Below are 22,182 nucleotides of genomic sequence, written 5' to 3' on the forward strand. Positions count from 1 at the left end.
CACGATTTGAGATCAAAAAAATTATTTTTATTTTTTATGTATAAAATGGTTTATTGGTGCATTTTAAATGATTGACAAAAATATTAAATGTTAAAGTCAAGTTTCAAGCGAGATACAGAGGTAAGAGTTGATAGTTATGTAAACAAAGCTCGAGTCTTATAGTTGTTTACATAAAATGTAATGTAGAGAATTATCATTTCTTAGACAAAATGACATGTAAAAAACAATTTAAACTTATTCCATATCTTCTTAAATACTATTATCAACAAAAGAAAGTTACATTTGATGGAAATTTACACCAATACAACGAATATGTAAAAATGACAATATTCGAGTTTTGTTTACAAAACAAAGAATTATAAACTCTGTATCTTGCTTATAACTTGATATTTGAGTTTCAAATTTTGACATAGCATTATAAACTTATAGATTTATCATGATTAACATTGAAAATGGAAAAATAAAATTTGAAAATTTTAAGTCAAATCGTGTCCAAGTCCCTTTAAACTTAGATAATAACTTTATTTTTACTTGTGAAAACGGAGTCTGGTGCTTTTCCCTTGGATACTGATTTAATATGATGTTGAATTTGCTCACGTGATATGAAATTTAAGAATCCAATGTTGAATTGAAATCATTGTCAATGTCGTAAACGAGCTGGTCTATTTACTGTTTAAATGTCTTTACGAATTTTGTCAGGTCCAGATTTGAGTAATAGTTTTTTCCACAATTTACACATGTAAGGCATGTTGTTTGCGGACTTGTCTTGATATGACAATGAACTAGAACGTTTTGATGAGGATAATCATTCTAAACATAAATAATATCATTAATCAAAACATATTGAAAACTGACATGGAATCATAAAACAAATTAAGTCGCCATAGTACATTCATCTCTGAATATCACTTTGCTCCAGTATTAAAAATAATTGTTGAATCTGCTTCCTCTTAATGTAGATATTTCTTTCTTTACAGATTGGAAGATAGTAATTTTAGCAAAGAGGTTGGCTATGTTCTGATCGCATTGGTGTCAACAATCTTCATCAGCATTATTGTTGTATTTGTGATTCTATGCCGAAAAAGATGTTCTCTGTCTGGTAGGTTTATATATATATATATATATATATATATATATATATATATATATATATATATATATATATATATATATATATATAATGACCAAAGTATTTTCTCAGTGTCCGATAAAATATAATAAAAGGAAAAAAAACAACACTGACTGCAAACATTAGCGCTTTCATTGTTTAAAATCTTCAGACGTTTTACAGTCGTTAAAATTATGACGTTATTACGTTATTTGTGATAACTTCAACAATAATACTATGACGACATAATGCCCTTTGAAGGAAATAGTAAAACAAAATCAAAGACGATGAAACAGTCTACTGTGAAATCATTATAATTCGTGGGGGCTAATTTTCGTGGATTGATTAACTTTTACAGGTTCATAGGGACGTAATTTCGTGTATTCTTTTATACCAACATAAGGACATATGGTATTAAATCACTAATTTATGAATTCGTGGAGGATGTAAATTCGTGGATGAGAGGTACCCACGAATTCCACGAAAATTGAGCCAACACGAAATTTAATGATTCCACAGTATATCAAACTATTTATCGAAGATTTTAGTGATTTTATAAAATGTTTTATTTTATTTTATAAAAGTCACTAAAACCTTCGTTAAATAGTTTCATATAAACTGTTTCATCGACTTTGATTTTGATTTACTATATATTACGCTATATAACGTTATTCGATGATTGTTTCCTTCAAAAAGCATTATGACGTCATAATATTATTGTTGGCGTTATCACTAGATAATGTAATAGCGCTGTTGTTTTGCAGTTAGTGTTGCTTTTTGTTTATATATTTATATATATATATATATATATATATATATATATATATATATATATATATATATATATATATATATATATCTATATAAACACAATAAAATCCACAGTGGTCGGCGAGTTATAGATAACAATTAAATAAGAAAACACGAAAAACGTTCAATATAGCTTAAGCGCTTAAGCTATATTGAACGTTTTTCGTGTTTTCTTATTTAATTATATATATATATATATATATATATATATATATATATATATATATATATATATATATATATATATATATATATATATATATAAAGATTAGTAATTTTAATAAAAATCAATTCATTTATTTGTTACATACTGCGTTTAAAATAGAAAACTGGAAGGGAAGGAAAAGGAGGAAGATGAAACCGAACGGATACAATAAGGTCTTCCGTTGAAAACGGAAAATCCCTCATAAGCAGGCAACATTTATTAACAATTTAATTTATATTCACTATTAGACATATATCAGTCAAAGTTTGCGCATGGTTATGATAACCAAAGGGCTTCCCGGGGGCATTGACTTTTGTTTTGTTAAGTACAATGACTAGTCAGATAACAACTATGCTACAGTATAGAAGGTTTGTAAGTAAATAATTATCATCAACCATTTAAGGCACGAAATCTGTACAATCACATTCTTCTCTATTTTGTAGGCTTAACAAATGTATTCAAGCACGGTGATGAACCTCACAACATAGGTAAGAAAGTTTTTAACCAATGCAGTCTGGCTTGAAGTTTAATCTCACAAATATGGGACTGAAACCAGAAATAGAATATTGACCCCGATAAAGCACCGAAAGTATTGCATATTTATTCGACACCGAAGTCGGAGACATTGGCATATATGTTTAAACAAAAGGAAAACACATGTTACATAAAAAGTATTACTATTAAAGTAACTGCAGAACTGTAGCTCTCCGGGGAAAAAAATATTGACAGACCGGAGAGCTACAGGGCCACCCATTGAAAAAATTGTAAATGTATTGCACAAAAAAAACCGTGCGCTAGTTTTCGACTAATTTACCTTATTTATACGCAAATTCTGTGAAAACAATTAGTGCCATTAAATTCTTCATGCAATTTACCACTAATATCGTCTCTTCACTTGCCTCGAATAGTCTTTTAAACACCATCACCAGTCCCGTGAATTCATGTGGTGCACTTTGTTTACATGTAAAAATGGCGACTATCGATCTCGATGTAAATTCAACATACTTGATTTTCCGAGGTCGGTGGCGTGTTTCGAAGAAAGTCTGAGGCAAATAAAGAGGCAATATCAGTAGTAAATTGCATGAAGAATTTAATGGTACTAATTGTTTTCACAGAATTTGCGTATAAACATGTTAAATTAGTCGAAAACTAGCGCACGTTCTTCTGCGCAATAAATATACAATTTTTTCAATGGGTGGCCCTGTAGCTCTCCGGTCTGTCAATATTTTTTTTCCCGGAGAGCTACAGTTCTGCAGCTACTATTAAAGGGACTTGGACACGATTTTAGATCAAAATTTTGTTTTTCTTCTTTTGTGAATAAAATGGTTTATTTGCTCATTCTTAATGATTGATCAAAATATGAATGTCAGAAGTCAAGTTATAAGAGATATACGGAGGTAAGAAATCATTATTTTGTAAACAAAGCTCGAGTCATATTTGTTTACAAATAATGTAAAGTATTTAAGTGCCATTTCTTTTACCAAATGACTCGTGGCCAACAAGGTAAATTGATTTTATTTTTTTATAGATATTATGATAAACAGAATAATGAAACATTTATTTATTACACCAATAAAACGCATAAGTTAACTTTAACAAAGCTTGGGCCTTTTTGACAAAACAAAGACTTTTAAAATCTCTTTTTTGCATATAATTCAATATCTGACTTTCAAAATTTAACAAAGCATTAAAAGTACCAATATTAAACATTCTAAACATTAAAATTGGAAAAATAAAATCTTAAATTTTGAGCTCAAATCGTGTCCAAGTCCCTTTAAACATACATGTAATAATAACCAATTTATTCGTAGAAGTATAAAATGTGTGAATAAACTCAACAAAATCTCACTGCAAAGCAACGAAGAGGTCTTCCGTTGCAGCTGCAAGATGAACAAAACAAAAAAAAAAGATTTAAGATTATCACTTTCCTTTAGTGACGCCCCCAAAAATATGTTCAACTTTTTAAGGATGAAAATGGAAATAAAAAGAGATGTACGAAATGTTATCATACGAGAATTTTCACGCATTTTGTCACCACTAATCTGTTTGTTAGTCGTTTAAACTCATCCGAAATTACACATGTAAACAAACCAAAATGTTGAAGAGGTTTGGGTGTCGCGTAATTGTGATTGCTGTCGAAACGTTGTAAGCCGATGGCCAATGCACCTATTATACTATGGTTCGAACAATCCAACAGTCATCAATGTTCATAAAAAAAAAGTATGAAAGAAAAGAAAAAAAGCAACACTAATTGCAAAACGCTTTGCAATTAGTGTTGCTTTTTTCCCCTTTCTTTCACACACACACACACACACACACACACACACACACACACATATATATATATATATATATATATATATATATATATATATATATATATATATATATTGTCAGTATAGTATAGTTCCGTCCGGTGAAAACCGGTAAGGGACTAATAAGCAATATTTTAACTGCGAAATTAAAAGGGTTAAATAAAACCACGTGGTCTTAAAATGACAAAACATTCGGAGGTTGTTATTTTTATTTAACTGCTTTATAATTTTAGTGTAGCGTTCCAATGGTGGGAACATTTTTTTACATAAAGTGATACGAATACCAATCTTCTGTACAATATGCCATCCATGACTCTTGCCAAACGGAATCATCTGGGACATTTAATATTGGTTCCTCGATACATGTACATTTATATATATCTTGAAAACTTTATCTTTCAAAACAAGAGATGTTTTTGAAATACTTTGCCCCTCCTCTCTTGGAAACATCCACAAAGAAACTGGAAATAATTAGCATTTTTTTAAGTCAAAGGGACATAACTCTGTCAACTATCGCTTGATTGTAACCAAAATGGAACTTGACCTAGACATTCATATGATAAATTTGTATACCAAATTCCATTTAATTATGTTTACCCTCTGCAAAGAAACTGAACAGTAACTGCAAATATGTAGAAAAACAAATTTAAAAGGCATAACTCTGTCAAAAATTGTTTTATCGTTCCCAGAATCAAACTTGACCTAGTCATTATTATGATAAATTAGCATACCAAATTTCAATTCAATTTGTACAACCTCTGCAAAGAAAATAAACATTGTGGACCAACCGACCGACAGAAAGCCGGATACCAGCAAAGCAATGTGCCCTCAGTCCTCTACAGGGAAAGGGGTGATAAAACATTGTTTAAAGAGAGTGTTCTAATTCATTACACCTGTTGCAATACTATATATATATAGTACAGGTCACGAGTATCCCGACACCCACTGTGTAAAAACACAGTGGAAAACGGTCTGTGTCACACCGTGTACGTATACACGGTGTGACACCGTCTATGTGTATTGCAAAATTCAAGAAAATGCACCGTGTCGCACCGTGGCCGCCCGTGTGACTCCGTGGCCACTGTGTCACTCCGTGGATATCGTTACCTGAGACGATGATAAAAACAGCGTTTGTTTAGAAATAAATAGGTCATGGCTAAACAATGGTTGAAACAAATAATATATCTTTTTAAGTTAAAAAAAGGAATGTCGACCTAGTTATGCGGACCCAGAAATTGTCAGGGCTTTCAACGTGAAGTTAATTTTTTGTGATCTGACAACTCGACGTGAATGGGTACCTTTTAATTCATTTGTTTTTAAATAAATTGAAAAAAAACCTCACCAAATATATTTATTAATCAATTGATATATAATCAAAATTCAAATCAATTAAATTCATCAGGGTTTTTTTTTCTAAACAAACGTGATGTTGTTACAGGATACTGACGATCCGATTAAAATGTCGGGAGGTTAAACGTCTTATTTTCTGTTATCTGAAAACTCTGTTATATTAATTAATTTACAACCTTACTTTAAACTAATACAATTGAGAAATGAAAACATTTCGGATCATGGTTTTTTTAAAATCCATATGGATGTGCTGTAGTAAATGACAACCCTATATTACTGGTGACTCGAATGACTAGTACTTCGATCCGCTATTAATGTACAGTAAAAAAACAAAAAATCACTTTTATATGATAGATTATAGATAAATACAAGAACAAACTCTTGTTAAAATATATTCAAGCATTGTACATGTTCTAAAAATATACCCGAATTTCATAAGATAACTTTTAACTTTATTTCCCGTAAAGCTGGTAATGGCGCCGTGATTTCACATGAACAAAAAATCACTCGTGCGATACACCTGTACGGGAGCTGCTCAGATACACAGCATTGTTTTTCATCTTGGGTTTTATCCACAACAGGTGTTATTGTTTTTTTAAGGTGTCACTGTATTTTACAACTAACTCTGTGTATATTTGGACGTCTGAACAGGTATACTCGAGATGCCGTTATTCACACCTTTCCCACGGACACCTGTTTGGTAATCATCACAACATGTCGTGTGTATGGTCTGAAAATATCTTACCTCAACTCTGTTAGTTCCATGGTTTTTTAGGTCACCTGAGTCACTTGCAATTGGTCTTCGTCCGTCGTCGTGCGTTAACAAATTTACATTTTTAACTTCTTCTTGAAAACTACCACGCCAATTATTACCATTTTTAGTGTGAATCATCTCTATGGTAAGAAGAATCTAAATTGTGAAATTCATGGTTCTACCACCCATGGGATGCCACAGGCGGGGCCAAATATGCAAAAAAAAAGCCAAATTTTAAATAATCTTTTAAAAAATGGTTATGATGTTCATGAAGCCCTCTACCAAAATTGTGAAATTTATGGCCCCTGGGTCAGGGGTTCTGGTTCTAGGGTGGGGCCAATATGGCCAAATAGTAAAAATGTATTAAATCTTAGAAAATCTTCTTCTCTTCTACATGTATCATATATATTTGTTAAAAACTAAATGAATGATAATGATGTCCTTGAAGCCCTCAACATAAATTGTGAAATTCATGACCCCTGGGTCAGGCTCTAGGGTGGGGCCAATATGGCCAAATAGTAGAAATGTATTAAATCTTAGATAATCTTCTTCTCTACTCCCATACATATTTGTTAAAATCTAAATGCATGATTATGATGTCCATGAGGCCCTCTACCAAAATTGTGAAATTCATGACCCATTTGTTAGGTGTTCAGGCTCTAGGGTGGGGCCAATATGGCCATATAGTAAAAATGTTTTAAATCTTAAAAAATATTCTTCTCTACTCCCACACATGTGAGCAAAAAACTTTTTACATGGTTATGATGTCCATGAGGGCCTCAACTAAAATTGTGAAATTCATGACCCCTTTGTTAGGTGTTCAGGCTCTAGGGTGGGCCAATATGGCCATATTGTAAAATTGGTTTTAAATCTTAATAAATCTTCTTCTCTACTCCCACATGGGCAAAAAACTGAATTCATGGTTATGATATCCACAAACTCCTTTACCTAAATTGTGAAATTCATTGCCCCTGGGTCAGGGGTTCAGGACATGAGGGGGGGGGGGGGGGAGCAATATAATATTAATGCATACACTGTTTAAAAATCTTCTTCTCTATTCTCACACATCTGTTTAAAAAACTGACTAGTAATAATTATGTTTATCAGGAAGTCCTGTACTGAAATTTTAATTTTCATGTCCCCTTAAGGATGGGTTTTGACTCTAGGATAGGGCCAAAATGGATGTATAGATGTTAATGCATATAAAGTAAAAAAATTATTTTCTTTACTCCCACACACCTGAAAGGAAAACTGAATTCATGATTTTGTAGACCATATCTTAAAGTTTTTCACCAAAATTATAGGTTTCACAGTTCTTTTTGAAATGTGGTAGTCATTACAAATTTATAATTTTTCTACTTCAGTATGAAACCTAATTAATTAGATGCATATATGAGACTCTATGACAAGTTTGTGTATGAGATATACGCTACTCAGGTGACCGTTAAGGCCAATTAGCCTCTTGTCTTAATCTCTAACAAACACAACAAGTGTCCGTAGATATGTACATAAACAATTTAACGTAAAACTATCGGTGCGTGGATCCGAAGAACAATTCAGCAACTCTAAAAATGCGGGAATTTCACAAAGTATTAACTTGCGATAAGAAATCATTTAGCCTACCGGGGATATATATGTACGAAAAAAAAAACCTGACTAAGTAAATAGATGAATGAGATAATACCGTTAACTTTTTGCAAGCATGTAGAACAAACACAACTTTATTTACTTCGTAACCAATCTAATATGTATCATGTGAAATAGTGTCGAAATGTTAACGAAAAATCTGATTACATCGTGTACTGTACAAATTTTCGTCATTGTCTTGAAATCCTTATAAAAACCATGAGTCTATGATTCATACAAATAAAACTTTTATAATTCAAAAATGATTGCACACAATTATATACTCAGAGAGAGAGAGAGAGAGAGAGAGAGTTTTAGTTTTAACAACGCAGTATTCCAACACTCTTACACGAAGTATAAGAATGAAGAAACTAAACATTGCAAACACTAAATACTTCATTGTTTTCTTTCTTAAAAAACAATAGAAAGACATTATTTTCTTATCATGGAAGAAGCACGTGGTGTATCTCGCGGGCTGATTTGATTGACATGGGTAGCACGTGGACTCTGACTGCATGAATTCTATCGCAACTTTAGGGAAAAGGTTTCAATATAATGAGGATATAAAACTAACATATTACACTGAATTCCATTAAATTTTACTTACAGCTAATGTCTTTCCACAAAGAATCTGGGGGAATAAGCAGAGGCAAAAAACCACATAGGTTCATTATAAAAAAAAAATTCATTTCTAACAAATTTCACTTTCATTACATTTATTAAACATATGTGATTATATACATTCAGTGCTGCCATAACCCACAAAAAGTATCTTCACATTTAATTGATATTAAGACAACAAAAAGTTATATGCTAGTTTGGCAACAAAATGATATAGAAATCGGATGTTCAAATTATATTTTTTCATAGAGTGGGTCATCGTACCATTTTTTAAAGAACGAATATTGATACCACATATTAACGTCTATCTTTTTCAATTTTCCAAACAATGGTACGAAAACCCACTCTATGGTAAAAAGTAAGTTTTCTTCTTTTAATTCTTGTGATTGGTCTTTAAATTACTAAGTCCAGCTGTTTGTCTAAAACTGATAACAATAGAATCAGCTATATTATAGCATCTAAACAAGCGAATCGGTGGTGTAGTGGTAAGCAAGGAGTTTTTTGAACAAATGAAACTGTAAAAGTGGGTGTTCGAATCGTACGCGTTATGTTTTTTTTTTATCTTTTTGTTTACATTGTTAGAATGTAATTTTCTTTTTTTATCTAATAATATACATTGTTAAAATGTAATTTTCTTTTTTTTTCTTTTTTTTTTAAATTTGCATATAATAACTTGAAATTATTTGATATGCGTTTTCTATTACTTTTATAGAATATGAAATGTATGTTATTCTCTTTGAGATTGCACGATTTCATATTGTAAACAAATGGTTGTTGTGCATGCAAGAAACAATTAAATGGCAAGATCTTTTAACCCTTGAAAGTCTTGTTTAAAACACAACAGGAACATACGCTGGACAAAAGCATGTAATTGTGCACAGCCCCTCCCCCCCACTTTTTTGCAAATTTATACATAGCAAAGACCTTTTTTTCTTTTCGAGATTTTTTATAAGTCTAGCCCCTACCCCCACTTTCAATTTGCTTCCGAGCCACTGTATGTTTTTTTTAAAATACTTGTTTTAAATACCTACAAAAGGAGTTAACTAAATTCTTTCTGTCTCCCCCATACTCTTTGTCGAGTCCCCCAATACTCTTTGTCGACTCCCCTGCGTTAGGGGTTGTATACGATGACTGAGGTAAATTAGTAAATTAAATATTGTTAGAAAGTAATCAACATTTTTGTATTTTAACTCTTTAAGGTAACTCAGTATCTATAGAATTATGGGTTCAAAGTTAAAAAAACTTAACTTTTTTTAACTTATTGGACTTGAATTTCATCAAAAAATAAATAAAATATATATGCATCCATACTATTTAAGATGTAAGGTAATAAAAACCAAAGGCTGAAATTATCATCTGAAAATCATACTTTTTCTTGTTTAAAAATTAAATAAAAGTGGATGGATACTTGTTTATCTATTTAAATTTAATTGCTTACTATGCCAGAAAACTAAAATTAATTAAAAAAAAGAGAGAAAATTGTTTACATTAGAAAAATTATAGCATTTAGATATATCACTTAGAGAAAAATAGAAAAGAGTTATTTCCCTTTGTCATTATTGAATTATGTCGAATATAAGGATGAAAAACGCTTATTTAATATCTCCAAGTAAACAATGATTTGAGTTTTTGATGTGCACCTATAATAACTTAGAAATTACAAATCTACTTGCAAGAATTTTAATGAATTCATGGTTTATGTAAAATGTATAACGTCACAGGAGGGTGGATTTACTTTAAATGAGTATGTGATTGTCATTTTAAATTTGCCAGTTTAAAGTATATGTAAATACTACAAAATCTAAGCGCAGTTACGCCTTTCAAATGTCGATTGCTCCTTTCTCGCATTTTTGGACATTTTCATTTGGACAATACTGTCCACCGTTTAAATGCCCAGTAAACTCGTACGTTTATTACTTCTTATAAGACGTATGAGAGGGTCGTGGGCATTTGCAACGGCTTATTCCCCCAGATGCTTTCTTTGAAAATTAAATTTATTGTTATGAGTCATAACTTTTAAATAAATTTGTGTAAAAACATAAAGTCTAACACGTACCGGTACTCCTCTCTCTCTTTCTCTCTCTCTCATGACGATGATTAAACAATCAAACAGTAATTTTTGCAATACTGGGTAGTTTCTTTGAACACAAATAATTTCGATTCCTAAACTAAGTTGCTTGATAAAGATGAAATAAAAAATGATCTAGTACCAATTCACGGATTCTATATGCAATGAATATGATTACATATAATTATCTTTAATTTGTCGACGTAATATTTTAAAACCCGTAATATTTTTAAAAACAAAGGTGAGAAAAATAAATTTTAAGAATGAATTACAAATGCAATTTTTTTTTCACTCACTGGACTTAGCGTATACACGTACATTTTAAGATTTCAACACCTTTAGAAACCCTGACGTGCACCTGGACACACGGCACACCTGCTTTGTATATCTTCTGTATTCTGTGTTAGTTCCAGGGGTTTTCTTAAGTTGGACAAACTTTAAGAGAGTATGGGACTGACACCAAAGTAATTAAAAAGTTTAAAAAATTGGTTCAACAAATAGCATTGCATTTTTTCTAACAGAATAATACAATTTTTTAATAGGTTAATATGTTGGTTTCCATGGTAACGGTATCCAAACATACCCTTGTTGGAAATACTTCCGTTCATCAAACTACACCACTTGCAACAGAAATGAAGCAATGCTACATAGTTTATAATCGTTTTATTTCATTTTTCTTATATGCTATTTATAATACATTGACAGAAGAACAATTTATCTAAAAAAATTCTGAAAGCCTCCTCAGTATCATACAATGTGCGACCAAATTTCCTCCGCATGGTTCAAAGTTGTTGCTTTTTGTGTTGACCTTCAATGCAAAAAGTTTTATTTTTTAACTTACATGTAAACGAAATATGCAAATGTTATGCTTTCACTGGAAAAGAAGAATCTTATATGTCAATGACTTAGATAAACAGATATTGCAGTCTGAATTTACTATAGCTGGTCTGTTTTTACAATTTCGCGCCATTTTCACTTGATCACCCTTCTAGTGTAGATAAAATAACCCATACCAACTTTTGTTCAATATACATTGAGTCAATTAATAATGTCTCTTCTACAATGCTAGTACTTGATAAAATTCACCAAAAAAGTAATAAATTATTAATTTAAATCCCAAATTTCCTCTGCTTAACTAGAAATTCCTCTGTTGAAATACAAATTTTTAAACCATTTGCACCTTATAACAATATACCAGGTAGAAACAAAATAATTCTAGTAGGTATAAACAAATAAATATTTAATTCATGATTTGCTACATGTATCTCATAATTATTTTTTTCAACTCTGAAACATAAAAAAGGATTGAAATCAGCATTACATCATGTACAAAATACACAGTACAAATGCCGAATATAATTTTAAGCCATTTGGCAGAACAACATCCGTTACTGTTACAACCATATATTATGGTAGGATTTTTTTTTAATACTAATCAAGTTTATACTGGACATTTAACTCCCCACATGTATATGTACTATGTAATAAATCAACAAACTTATACAAATAATGCACCCAAATCAAAAGCCCTCTCAACATTATTACATGTATTACCAATCTAGCATAAATAATGAAGCTGACAATTACCGCTCCAGAACGAACGCTATCAACAATTTTATTATATATCTAACATAAATATTGAAGCGTAAAAGAGCACATCCTTGGCTTATCATTGCAACATCCGCTTTTATTTGGGCAAATATGTAGTATAAACATCTTTTGAGATACTGTATGACTTTGAAAGTTAAAGTTATGTGTTATTTTTTCACAAAGTATAGATGGTTCCTTAAAGGGACTTGGACACGATTTGACTTAAAAATTTCAAATTTTGTTTTTTCCAGTTTCAATGTTCATACTGATACATATAGAAGTTCATAATGTTATGTCAAAATTTAAAACTCAGATATCAAGTTATAAGCAAGATACAGAGATCATAATTCTTTGTATTGTAAACAAAGCTCGAATATTGTTATTTTAACATATTCGTTGTATTAGTGTACATTTCAACTAAATGTAACTTTCTTTTGTCGCACAGGGCGAAAAACCATCTTTAAGCAAGTCCTTAAAGGTGGCTTAAAGGTGACTTAAAGGAGCTTAAAGGCTATACAACCTTTAAGCCGCCTTTAAGTCACCTTTAAGCAAGTGCTTATAGGTCCTTAATGTCCAAACTTCTTTAAGCCACCTTTAAGCCACCTTTAAGCCATCTTTAAGCATCTTTAAGTGGCATTTACGCTCTCTTTACGCTGCCTTTACACTGTCTTTAAGTGGCCTTTAAGTCAATATTGATCAAGCTGAACAATAAAAACATATATTAAATGCAAAAGCTCTTTTATAGAGATGGGAGGGGGTCATCCGAGTGATAATATAATTTCCAAGGAAGGGGGGGGGGTGTTCCAGGCGGTTTTAATCGTCGCTCCATTAAACACAGATCGCTATCATCAGCACCGCTCCGATGGACACAGATTGCCGTTATAAAATTCTTTATAATTTTTTTGGCGGTTTCAAAATTATTGTAGGGATGAGCGCAGTCTCTGTATCTTAATATGTGCATAAAACTAATTAAAGTATGTTTGTTTCCTAATATAAATTAATCGGTGAAAAAAATCTCTCTCTCTCTCTCTCTCTCTCTCTCTGTTCCTCCGGTTATTAAACAAAATAAAGATAATGAACCAAAACTGCATGATTTAATTTGATAATCGGTTTAAGGTTTGTATTTTTTTTTTCAATTTTCATTATTTCTAACTCTAGATCTGCTAGATACATGTTAAAGATGAAAAGACCCTCAACTGCCTTTGTTATATCAGGCAGGATATTACTGCTTTGTTTGTCTAGACATAGTTTTGTTCGTTTGTGTATATCTAATTAGAGTCTATTGTTTGTCCAACTTAAGAAAACCCCTGGAACTAACACAGAATATACAAGATATACACAACAGTTGTGTCGTGTGCCCAGGTGCATGTTTGTGTATATCTAATTAAAGTCTATTGTTTGTCCAACTTAAGAAAACCCCTGGAACTAACACAGAATATACAAGATATACACAACAGGTGTGTCGTGTGCCCAGGTGCACGTCAGGGTTTCTAAAGGCGTTGAATCTTAGTATGTACGAGTATACGATAAGTCTAGTGAATAAAAGTTAATTTACATTTGTAATTCATTTTCAAAGTATTATTTCCTAGCTCTGGGTTTCAAAGATGTTACGTCTACAAATTAACGATACATGTATGTAGGAGTAAAATCTTGAGGCTAATTAATTAATGTACCGGTGATCATAAATAGGGGTTAATTATTTAAATATATGTATAAGGGTAAATATGTCAAATATACCCGGCCTGGCACATCATACAATTGTATATACAAGTCATTTGCAATTGCCACATGCAGTAAATACGTCACCGGTAATTGGTAATTTTGTTTGTTATAGAATTGATAGTTTAAAAATCATGTACATACAATTACATGTAAATATTTAAACATATTGGAACGGCGCCGCGATCATGAAAACCGGGAAATTGCGGGAAATTGAACAAATACCCTAATAGTATGCATTTCATAAAAGAAATGATTTCATTTTCTTTCTTACAATTTTATAGCTATAAATTAGATGAACGTATATCTACTCGGTTTAAATTTATTAACTAAGAAAGCCTACTATAGTGAACCTAACGGTTTCCATTTAGGTATAATATATTTTTGTTCACTGAAGACCAAGTTCCGTATTTCATTCTAAATACACGCATGCATGTAATTTATAAATTAGATATAATTGATTGTTACAAACTGAATGGTTTGTCAAAATCTTTTCAAGTAAACACATTCAATACAGTGATTCAATATCCACTGATATATAGGATATAAAAACGCTCATAGATATGTAAGTTGCCGTGGCGCAGAGGAAGTGTGGTGATGCTAGTAAACTAAGGGTCCCGGGTTCAATTCTCGCTGTGGCCGGTTTTATTTTGTGTTTTTTTTTTCATTTTTCTTTCTAGAACAAAAACCGGTTTAATACCTTTTCTTTCATAAAGTTAATACATTTTGTTGGAAATTAAGCACAATATTGAAATAAAAATTTTTTAATGGCTTAAAGGTGGCTTAAAGGTAGCTTAAAGGTGGCTTAAAGGTGGCTTAAAGGTGGCTTAAAGAAGTTTGGACATTAAGGACCTATAAGTTGTCCTTAAAGGTGGCTTAAAGGTGGCTTAAAGATAGTCTTTAAGCTGCCTTTAAGCCATCTTTACGCTTTCTTTAAGCCATCTTTAAGCAACACATATAGCTTAAAGGTAGCTTAAAGGTGGCTTAAAGATCGTCTTTAAGCTACCTTTAAGCATCTTTAAGCTATCTTTAAGGAGAACTTAAAGATGGTCATTCATCCTGTGCACAGGGCGAAAAACCATCTTTAAGCAAGTCCTTAAAGGTGGCTTAAAGGTGACTTAAAGAAGCTTAAAGGCTATACAACCTTTAAGCCGCCTTTAAGTCACCTTTAAGCAAGTGCTTATAGGTCCTTAATGTCCAAACTTCTTTAAGCCACCTTTAAGCCACCTTTAAGCCATCTTTAAGCATCTTTAAGTGGCATTTACGCTCTCTTTACGCTGCCTTTACACTGTCTTTAAGTGGCCTTTAAGTCAATATTGATCAAGCTGAACAATAAAAACATATATTAAATGCAAAAGCTCTTTTATAGAGATGGGAGGGGGTCATCCGAGTGATAATATAATTTCCAAGGAAGGGGGGGGGGGGGGGTGTTCCAGGCGGTTTTAATCGTCGCTCCATTAAACACAGATCGCTATCATCAGCACCGCTCCGATGGACACAGATTGCCGTTATAAAATTCTTTATAATTTTTTTGGCGGTTTCAAAATTATTGTAGGGATGAGCGCAGTCTCTGTATCTTAATATGTGCATAAAACTAATTAAAGTATGTTTGTTTCCTAATATAAATTAATCGGTGAAAAAAATCTCTCTCTCTCTCTCTCTCTCTCTCTCTCTCTCTCTGTTCCTCCGGTTATTAAACAAAATAAAGATAATGAACCAAAACTGCATGATTTAATTTGATAATCGGTTTAAGGTTTGTATTTTTTTTTTCAATTTTCATTATTTCTAACTCTAGATCTGCTAGATACATGTTAAAGATGAAAAGACCCTCAACTGCCTTTGTTATATCAGGCAGGATATTACTGCTTTGTTTGTCTAGACATAGTTTTGTTCGTTTGTGTATATCTAATTAGAGTCTATTGTTTGTCCAACTTAAGAAAACCCCTGGAACTAACACAGAATATACAAGATATACACAACAGTTGTGTCGTGTGCCCAGGTGCATGTTTGTGTATATCTAATTAAAGTCTATTGTTTGTCCAACTTAAGAAAACCCCTGGAACTAACACAGAATATACAAGATATACACAACAGGTGTGTCGTGTGCCCAGGTGCACGTCAGGGTTTCTAAAGGCGTTGAATCTTAGTATGTACGAGTATACGATAAGTCTAGTGAATAAAAGTTAATTTACATTTGTAATTCATTTTCAAAGTATTATTTCCTAGCTCTGGGTTTCAAAGATGTTACGTCTACAAATTAACGATACATGTATGTAGGAGTAAAATCTTGAGGCTAATTAATTAATGTACCGGTGATCATAAATAGGGGTTGATTATTTAAATATATGTATAAGGGTAAATATGTCAAATATACCCGGCCTGGCACATCATACAATTGTATATACAAGTCATTTGCAATTGCCACATGCAGTAAATACGTCACCGGTAATTGGTAATTTTGTTTGTTATAGAATTGATAGTTTAAAAATCATGTACATACAATTACATGTAAATATTTAAACATATTGGAACGGCGCCGCGATCATGAAAACCGGGAAATTGCGGGAAATTGAACAAATACCCTAATAGTATGCATTTCATAAAAGAAATGATTTCATTTTCTTTCTTACAATTTTATAGCTATAAATTAGATGAACGTATATCTACTCGGTTTAAATTTATTAACTAAGAAAGCCTACTATAGTGAACCTAACGGTTTCCATTTAGGTATAATATATTTTTGTTCACTGAAGACCAAGTTCCGTATTTCATTCTAAATACACGCATGCATGTAATTTATAAATTAGATATAATTGATTGTTACAAACTGAATGGTTTGTCAAAATCTTTTCAAGTAAACACATTCAATACAGTGATTCAATATCCACTGATATTTAGGATATAAAAACGCTCATAGATATGTAAGTTGCCGTGGCGCAGAGGAAGTGTGGTGATGCTAGTAAACTAAGGGTTCCGGGTTCAATTCTCGCTGTGGCCGGTTTTATTTTGTGTTTTTTTTTTCATTTTTCTTTCTAGAACAAAAACCGGTTTAATACCTTTTCTTTCATAAAGTTAATACATTTTGTTGGAAATTAAGCACAATATTGAAATAAAAAATTTTTAATGGCTTAAAGGTGGCTTAAAGGTAGCTTAAAGGTGGCTTAAAGGTGGCTTAAAGGTGGCTTAAAGAAGTTTGGACATTAAGGACCTATAAGTTGTCCTTAAAGGTGGCTTAAAGGTGGCTTAAAGATAGTCTTTAAGCTGCCTTTAAGCCATCTTTACGCTTTCTTTAAGCCATCTTTAAGCAACACATATAGCTTAAAGGTAGCTTAAAGGTGGCTTAAAGATCGTCTTTAAGCTACCTTTAAGCATCTTTAAGCTATCTTTAAGGAGAACTTAAAGATGGTCATTCATCCTGTGTCGATAATAGTAATTAAGAAGATATTGAATTAGTTGAAATTGTTTTTACATGTCATTTTGTCTAAGAAATGGTAATTCTCTACATTACATTTTTTGTAAACATCTATAAGACTCGAGCTTTGTTTACAGAACTATCAATTCTTACTTCTGTATCTCGCTTGTAACTTGACTTTAACATTTAATATTTTGGTCAAGTTAATCATTTAAAATGCACCAATATACCATTTTATACATAAAAAATAAAAATAATTTTTTTTATCTCAAATCGTGTCCAAGTCCCTTTAAGATTTCCTTCATATGATTAGCATCCAATGTTTTACCAATAGTTGTGTCAATGTTTGTCCGAAATTTGGAAATTATTGTGCTATCTTCATCACCAACTATTGTCTTTATACAAACAGACCCATCATTCACATCCTTGACCATCTCTTCTATCATGTCACTCTCCATGGCCTTCATAGAACTTTCCGTTCCAGTTGATACTGCAATCATGTGGAGGAGGTGTTGATTTGGAATTGAGAGACAAAGTACATAATTATGCGACAGGATTTCAATCTTGTTGAAAAGTTTTCTTTTTTTCCAGAAAATGTCCCGATCATAGATGAAATATCTAAAAACTGTTGTGACATTCAAACACAAGGATTTCTTAGGATGTACAATTTATAGTTCACAAAGACTAGGGCTGGGACAATTCAGGTTTATTCAACTACATGTAATTCGAGTTCCATGGCATTCAAAATTATATAATTTAGAACTTATATACTGATATAATAAACAAACTTTTTAAATAAATGAAATTCTTCCAATTGGCACACTCATGCCTAGAGAATTAAACAGAATAAAATAAATGACAAAAAATAAATTGCACAGTGATAATCTCTGGGACTAAGGATTCAGTCAAAACATATATGGAATAATACATTAACTCTTACCTTACTGTATGGGGGTTTTAATTTGTTGACATGAAAGAGTATACCCTTGAAATCCATGAAAATTAAACCAATAACAGTGATACACTGTATCAAACGAAATTACCCGGTAGTTTATGTACTAGTAATTTATCAAATACCTGATAAACCGTCATGACTTCATTCTCTCTATCTATTCTGCCAACCAACATATTTCTATATATAGCTCTTCTTCATTAGGAGATCAATACAGTCTAAACATGGCCACGACCATCGAGCTCTCTTAAATGCTTATCTGCTTACATCCCTAATTCTGCCAAACTCCTCCACTCTCCAACCACGATCATACATTTGGACAACTTCTTCATGGTCAACATCTGTAATATTAAGTTAAATAATCAGGAATTTTTGCATCATGAGAGAATATTAAATGGAACACCAGTTGGTTGCAAAATTGATCAGTAAAAAAAATATATGCATATGTACTTGATATTATAAAGGCATAAACAGACTCTGAGGTTAATTCAGATTTAACAAACATAATAATATTTACTAAGAGAGGGATAGTTAATATTAGAATATGACTTCTGAAATCTTTACTTTTAAATTAGATGTTCTCCAATCAGATAAATGCAAATATTTCAACATGGAGAGGGGCATGGGGCCGTGAAAGTTAATTTTTGAGGGAGCATTTTTGTGAAAAACTGAATCTATTTCACACGTATTTGATTTTTTATTTGCTGTCAATATGTCAATAATGAGTTAATGTGTATACCATAGTGTATATCATTACATAAAGTGTTCAATCTGTCTTTCTATTTTAAAATACATCTCCCGACGTCATGGGTTTCCAATAGTCTAACTCTTAACGCCACACATAATGGCTGTCAGTTTACAATTTCTATCTAAACTTCATCATTTTTAACCTCACTCATATATAGCATCATAAATTACTGATACAAAATCAAAGTCATCATCATTTGCAGTTTCTATTTGTAGCTTATACATGTAGTCTGTCCCGAGTTATTGCTTCCATCACTTTTTGATTATTTTTAATAAAAATACACATACCTGTGAAAGAAATGCTGTTGAAGTCGATAAAAGGGAAAATATCCAAGATATCTTAATTGACAAATTATCATTTTTCACTTATAAAAGTTCACAGGAACGAAAACAAATTTCTTACGGAGATTTATAATGGGAAATGTTACCATCTTTTCTCCATTCTGAAGTACTCCGGACACCTCGCACAAATTTTCAACGTTATCATCCAGGCTTATTAATGGCTAATGCAATGCAAAATCTCAGTAGACGTTTTATTTTGGGATGTGTATTGAAACCAGAAGCGGTAGAGGGGGCGTTTCAAAACATATAATCTGGACATTTTTCATAATAGTGGATGAACGTAGTTTTAACTCAAAGGTATTTATGATTATCGAAGTATCAAGCGAAAAGTAGTGGAAGCAAAAACTCGGGACAGAGTATAAATATAAATTGAATGCCATATAATTTGACTAATGAATATGCATAGAGACGACAGGAGATTCCATATGTGTGGTATGACATCATTTTGAATCATGCGTTGAAAATCGACTACTGGAAACATATAATTATCTGAAACATGTGACAACATGATACAAATTCTGATATATGTTAGAATTAAGTTTAACCATTAAGTACTGAACCATAGTGGCACACTGTCAAAAACTTGTATAAATGATTATAATAAATTTTTTTATTATGAAATTACATCTCAGGAGCTTTGGGCTTTACTAATGAATATGTACGATGCCTACTTTGATAGGCATAGATATCTTACATACCAATGCTTGATCTTTACAACGCCATAGCATTTATATATGAAAAATTCAATGATGTCCATTATGGCATACCAATTTTACTTTTACTCTAGTCTCAGCAAGATTCGCCGAAACTGAAAATCTAAAGAACGTCTATCAAAAACGTTCAGTCTCGACGAACTTAATCCTGCTGAGATTACCAAATACTTTTACTCTATCAATGAATGTTGGTCAAACCTGGACAGATCGCTTTTGCTGACGTCGAGTCATCTTCCTCCATCTCTGATGAGAAATTTTCAGCTGTTATATCAAAATATGTGATTGGTCTGCCCAAGAGAGCGTCCACGTTCGCACTAGACCATCTTTTTTCTGAGCTTTAGCAACCTTTATGTGGCGATTGGTCTTCTCAGCGTTCAAAATCAAATCCACGTTTCCTCCGCATTGCCGAAAACTGAACCGATATTTATGTCGTAAAATAAGAATTTTGAGTTAAATTAACTCTTATTATCATTTATATTCACGATTTTTTTTTTAAAACATATAAAATCCTTTCCACTATAAATTTGATTGCTTAATACCTTAGATTTGAACCAACAGATTTAACGACCGTGAATTGGTTTACGTCTTTCGGAGTTGCGCGCTAGATTCAAAATCGTGAGTCCCATACTTCCTTAATTAGATATACACAAACGAAAAACACAAGGTCTAGACAAACAAAGGAGCAATATCCCGCCCGATATAACTACGGCAGTTGAGAGTCTTTTTGTCTTCAACATGTATCTAACATATCTAGAATTAGACGTAGACATAATTAAATTGAAAAAATACATAATTATCTAAAACTGATTATGAAATATATTAAATTATTAATTGTTTATTTTTTTTAATAACCGGATAAACTTAAAATAAGAAAAGAAAGAAATGTACTTAGTTGATGTGAATGCGTGTTCTTTTACGAAATCATATTCTAAATGAAAACTGATTAATATAGATTTGAATTGTGGAATTTAGAGTCCGGTTCATTGAACTTAATTTAACCAGAACAAAATTAATCAAAATATGTTTACACAAGCAAAACTTGGGTATAGACATCTATTCCTTCATGGTGTGTGTTGACAATTAAAACCGCCTAGAACACCCTCTTCCTCTAAAACTATATCATCACTCGGATCACCCCGTCCCATCCGTACAAAAGAGCTTTTGCATTTAATTTATACATTTAAGATGAATCTGTTCAGCTATATCAAGGTTGACTTAAAAGGAACTTAATAATGGTTGACAACTTAAAGGAGCATGGTCACGATATTGGTCAAAAATTATGTTTTCGATTTTAATGTTTATAATGCTTCAGTAAGGCATTTTAAATGGGCAATTAAAATTTTAGTGATATTTGTTGAGTTATAAGCGAGTTACAGAGCTTACAATTCCTCGCTATGCAAACAAAGCTTTTGTTTACAGTGAACATTCCAGTTTTACACCTAAAATGAATGTGTTAATCGGTAGGAACTGTTCCTACATCTTTATGCTTAAAATGAATAAGAATCTTGACAAATCATCTTACAAAGAATTTTTACTCGTATATATCATATATCCCATGTATCTCGCTTAAAACTCATCGACGGCCACCCAAATTTCACTTCATCATTAGAAATGCATTCATAAAACATTGTAAATAATAGAAACAGGAAAATAAAATTTGACCAAAATCGTGACCATGTCCCTTTAAAGGGAGTGTACATGTCACTTAAAGATGTTTAAAGGTGGCTTAAAGATGGCTCATAGAAGTCTGGACATTAAGGACCTAAAAGCACTAGCTAAAAGATGACACAAAGGTGGATTAAAGATCTTATATCCTTTAAGCCACCTTTACGCCACCTTTCAAGACTTGC

General features: G+C 31.9%; 1 protein-coding gene and 1 pseudogene across 1 annotated transcript in view; one reads left to right on the forward strand and one right to left on the reverse strand.

Annotated features, from left to right (window-relative positions):
- The window catches only part of LOC128184684 (GTPase IMAP family member 4-like), a 129,822-nt gene that overhangs the window by 49,498 nt on the left and 58,142 nt on the right, over positions 1–22,182 (forward strand). Inside the window, exons 4-5 of the mRNA XM_052854253.1 lie at positions 978–1,099; positions 2,567–2,611. Coding sequence (XP_052710213.1) covers positions 978–1,099; positions 2,567–2,611 — 167 coding nt within the window. The remainder of the gene's footprint in view (positions 1–977; positions 1,100–2,566; positions 2,612–22,182) is intronic.
- On the reverse strand, positions 11,971–20,756 carry LOC128184685 (uncharacterized; annotated as a pseudogene).

Source organism: Crassostrea angulata, chromosome 5 (genome assembly GCF_025612915.1).
Source record: "Crassostrea angulata isolate pt1a10 chromosome 5, ASM2561291v2, whole genome shotgun sequence".
Classification (NCBI taxonomy): domain Eukaryota; kingdom Metazoa; phylum Mollusca; class Bivalvia; order Ostreida; family Ostreidae; genus Magallana; species Magallana angulata.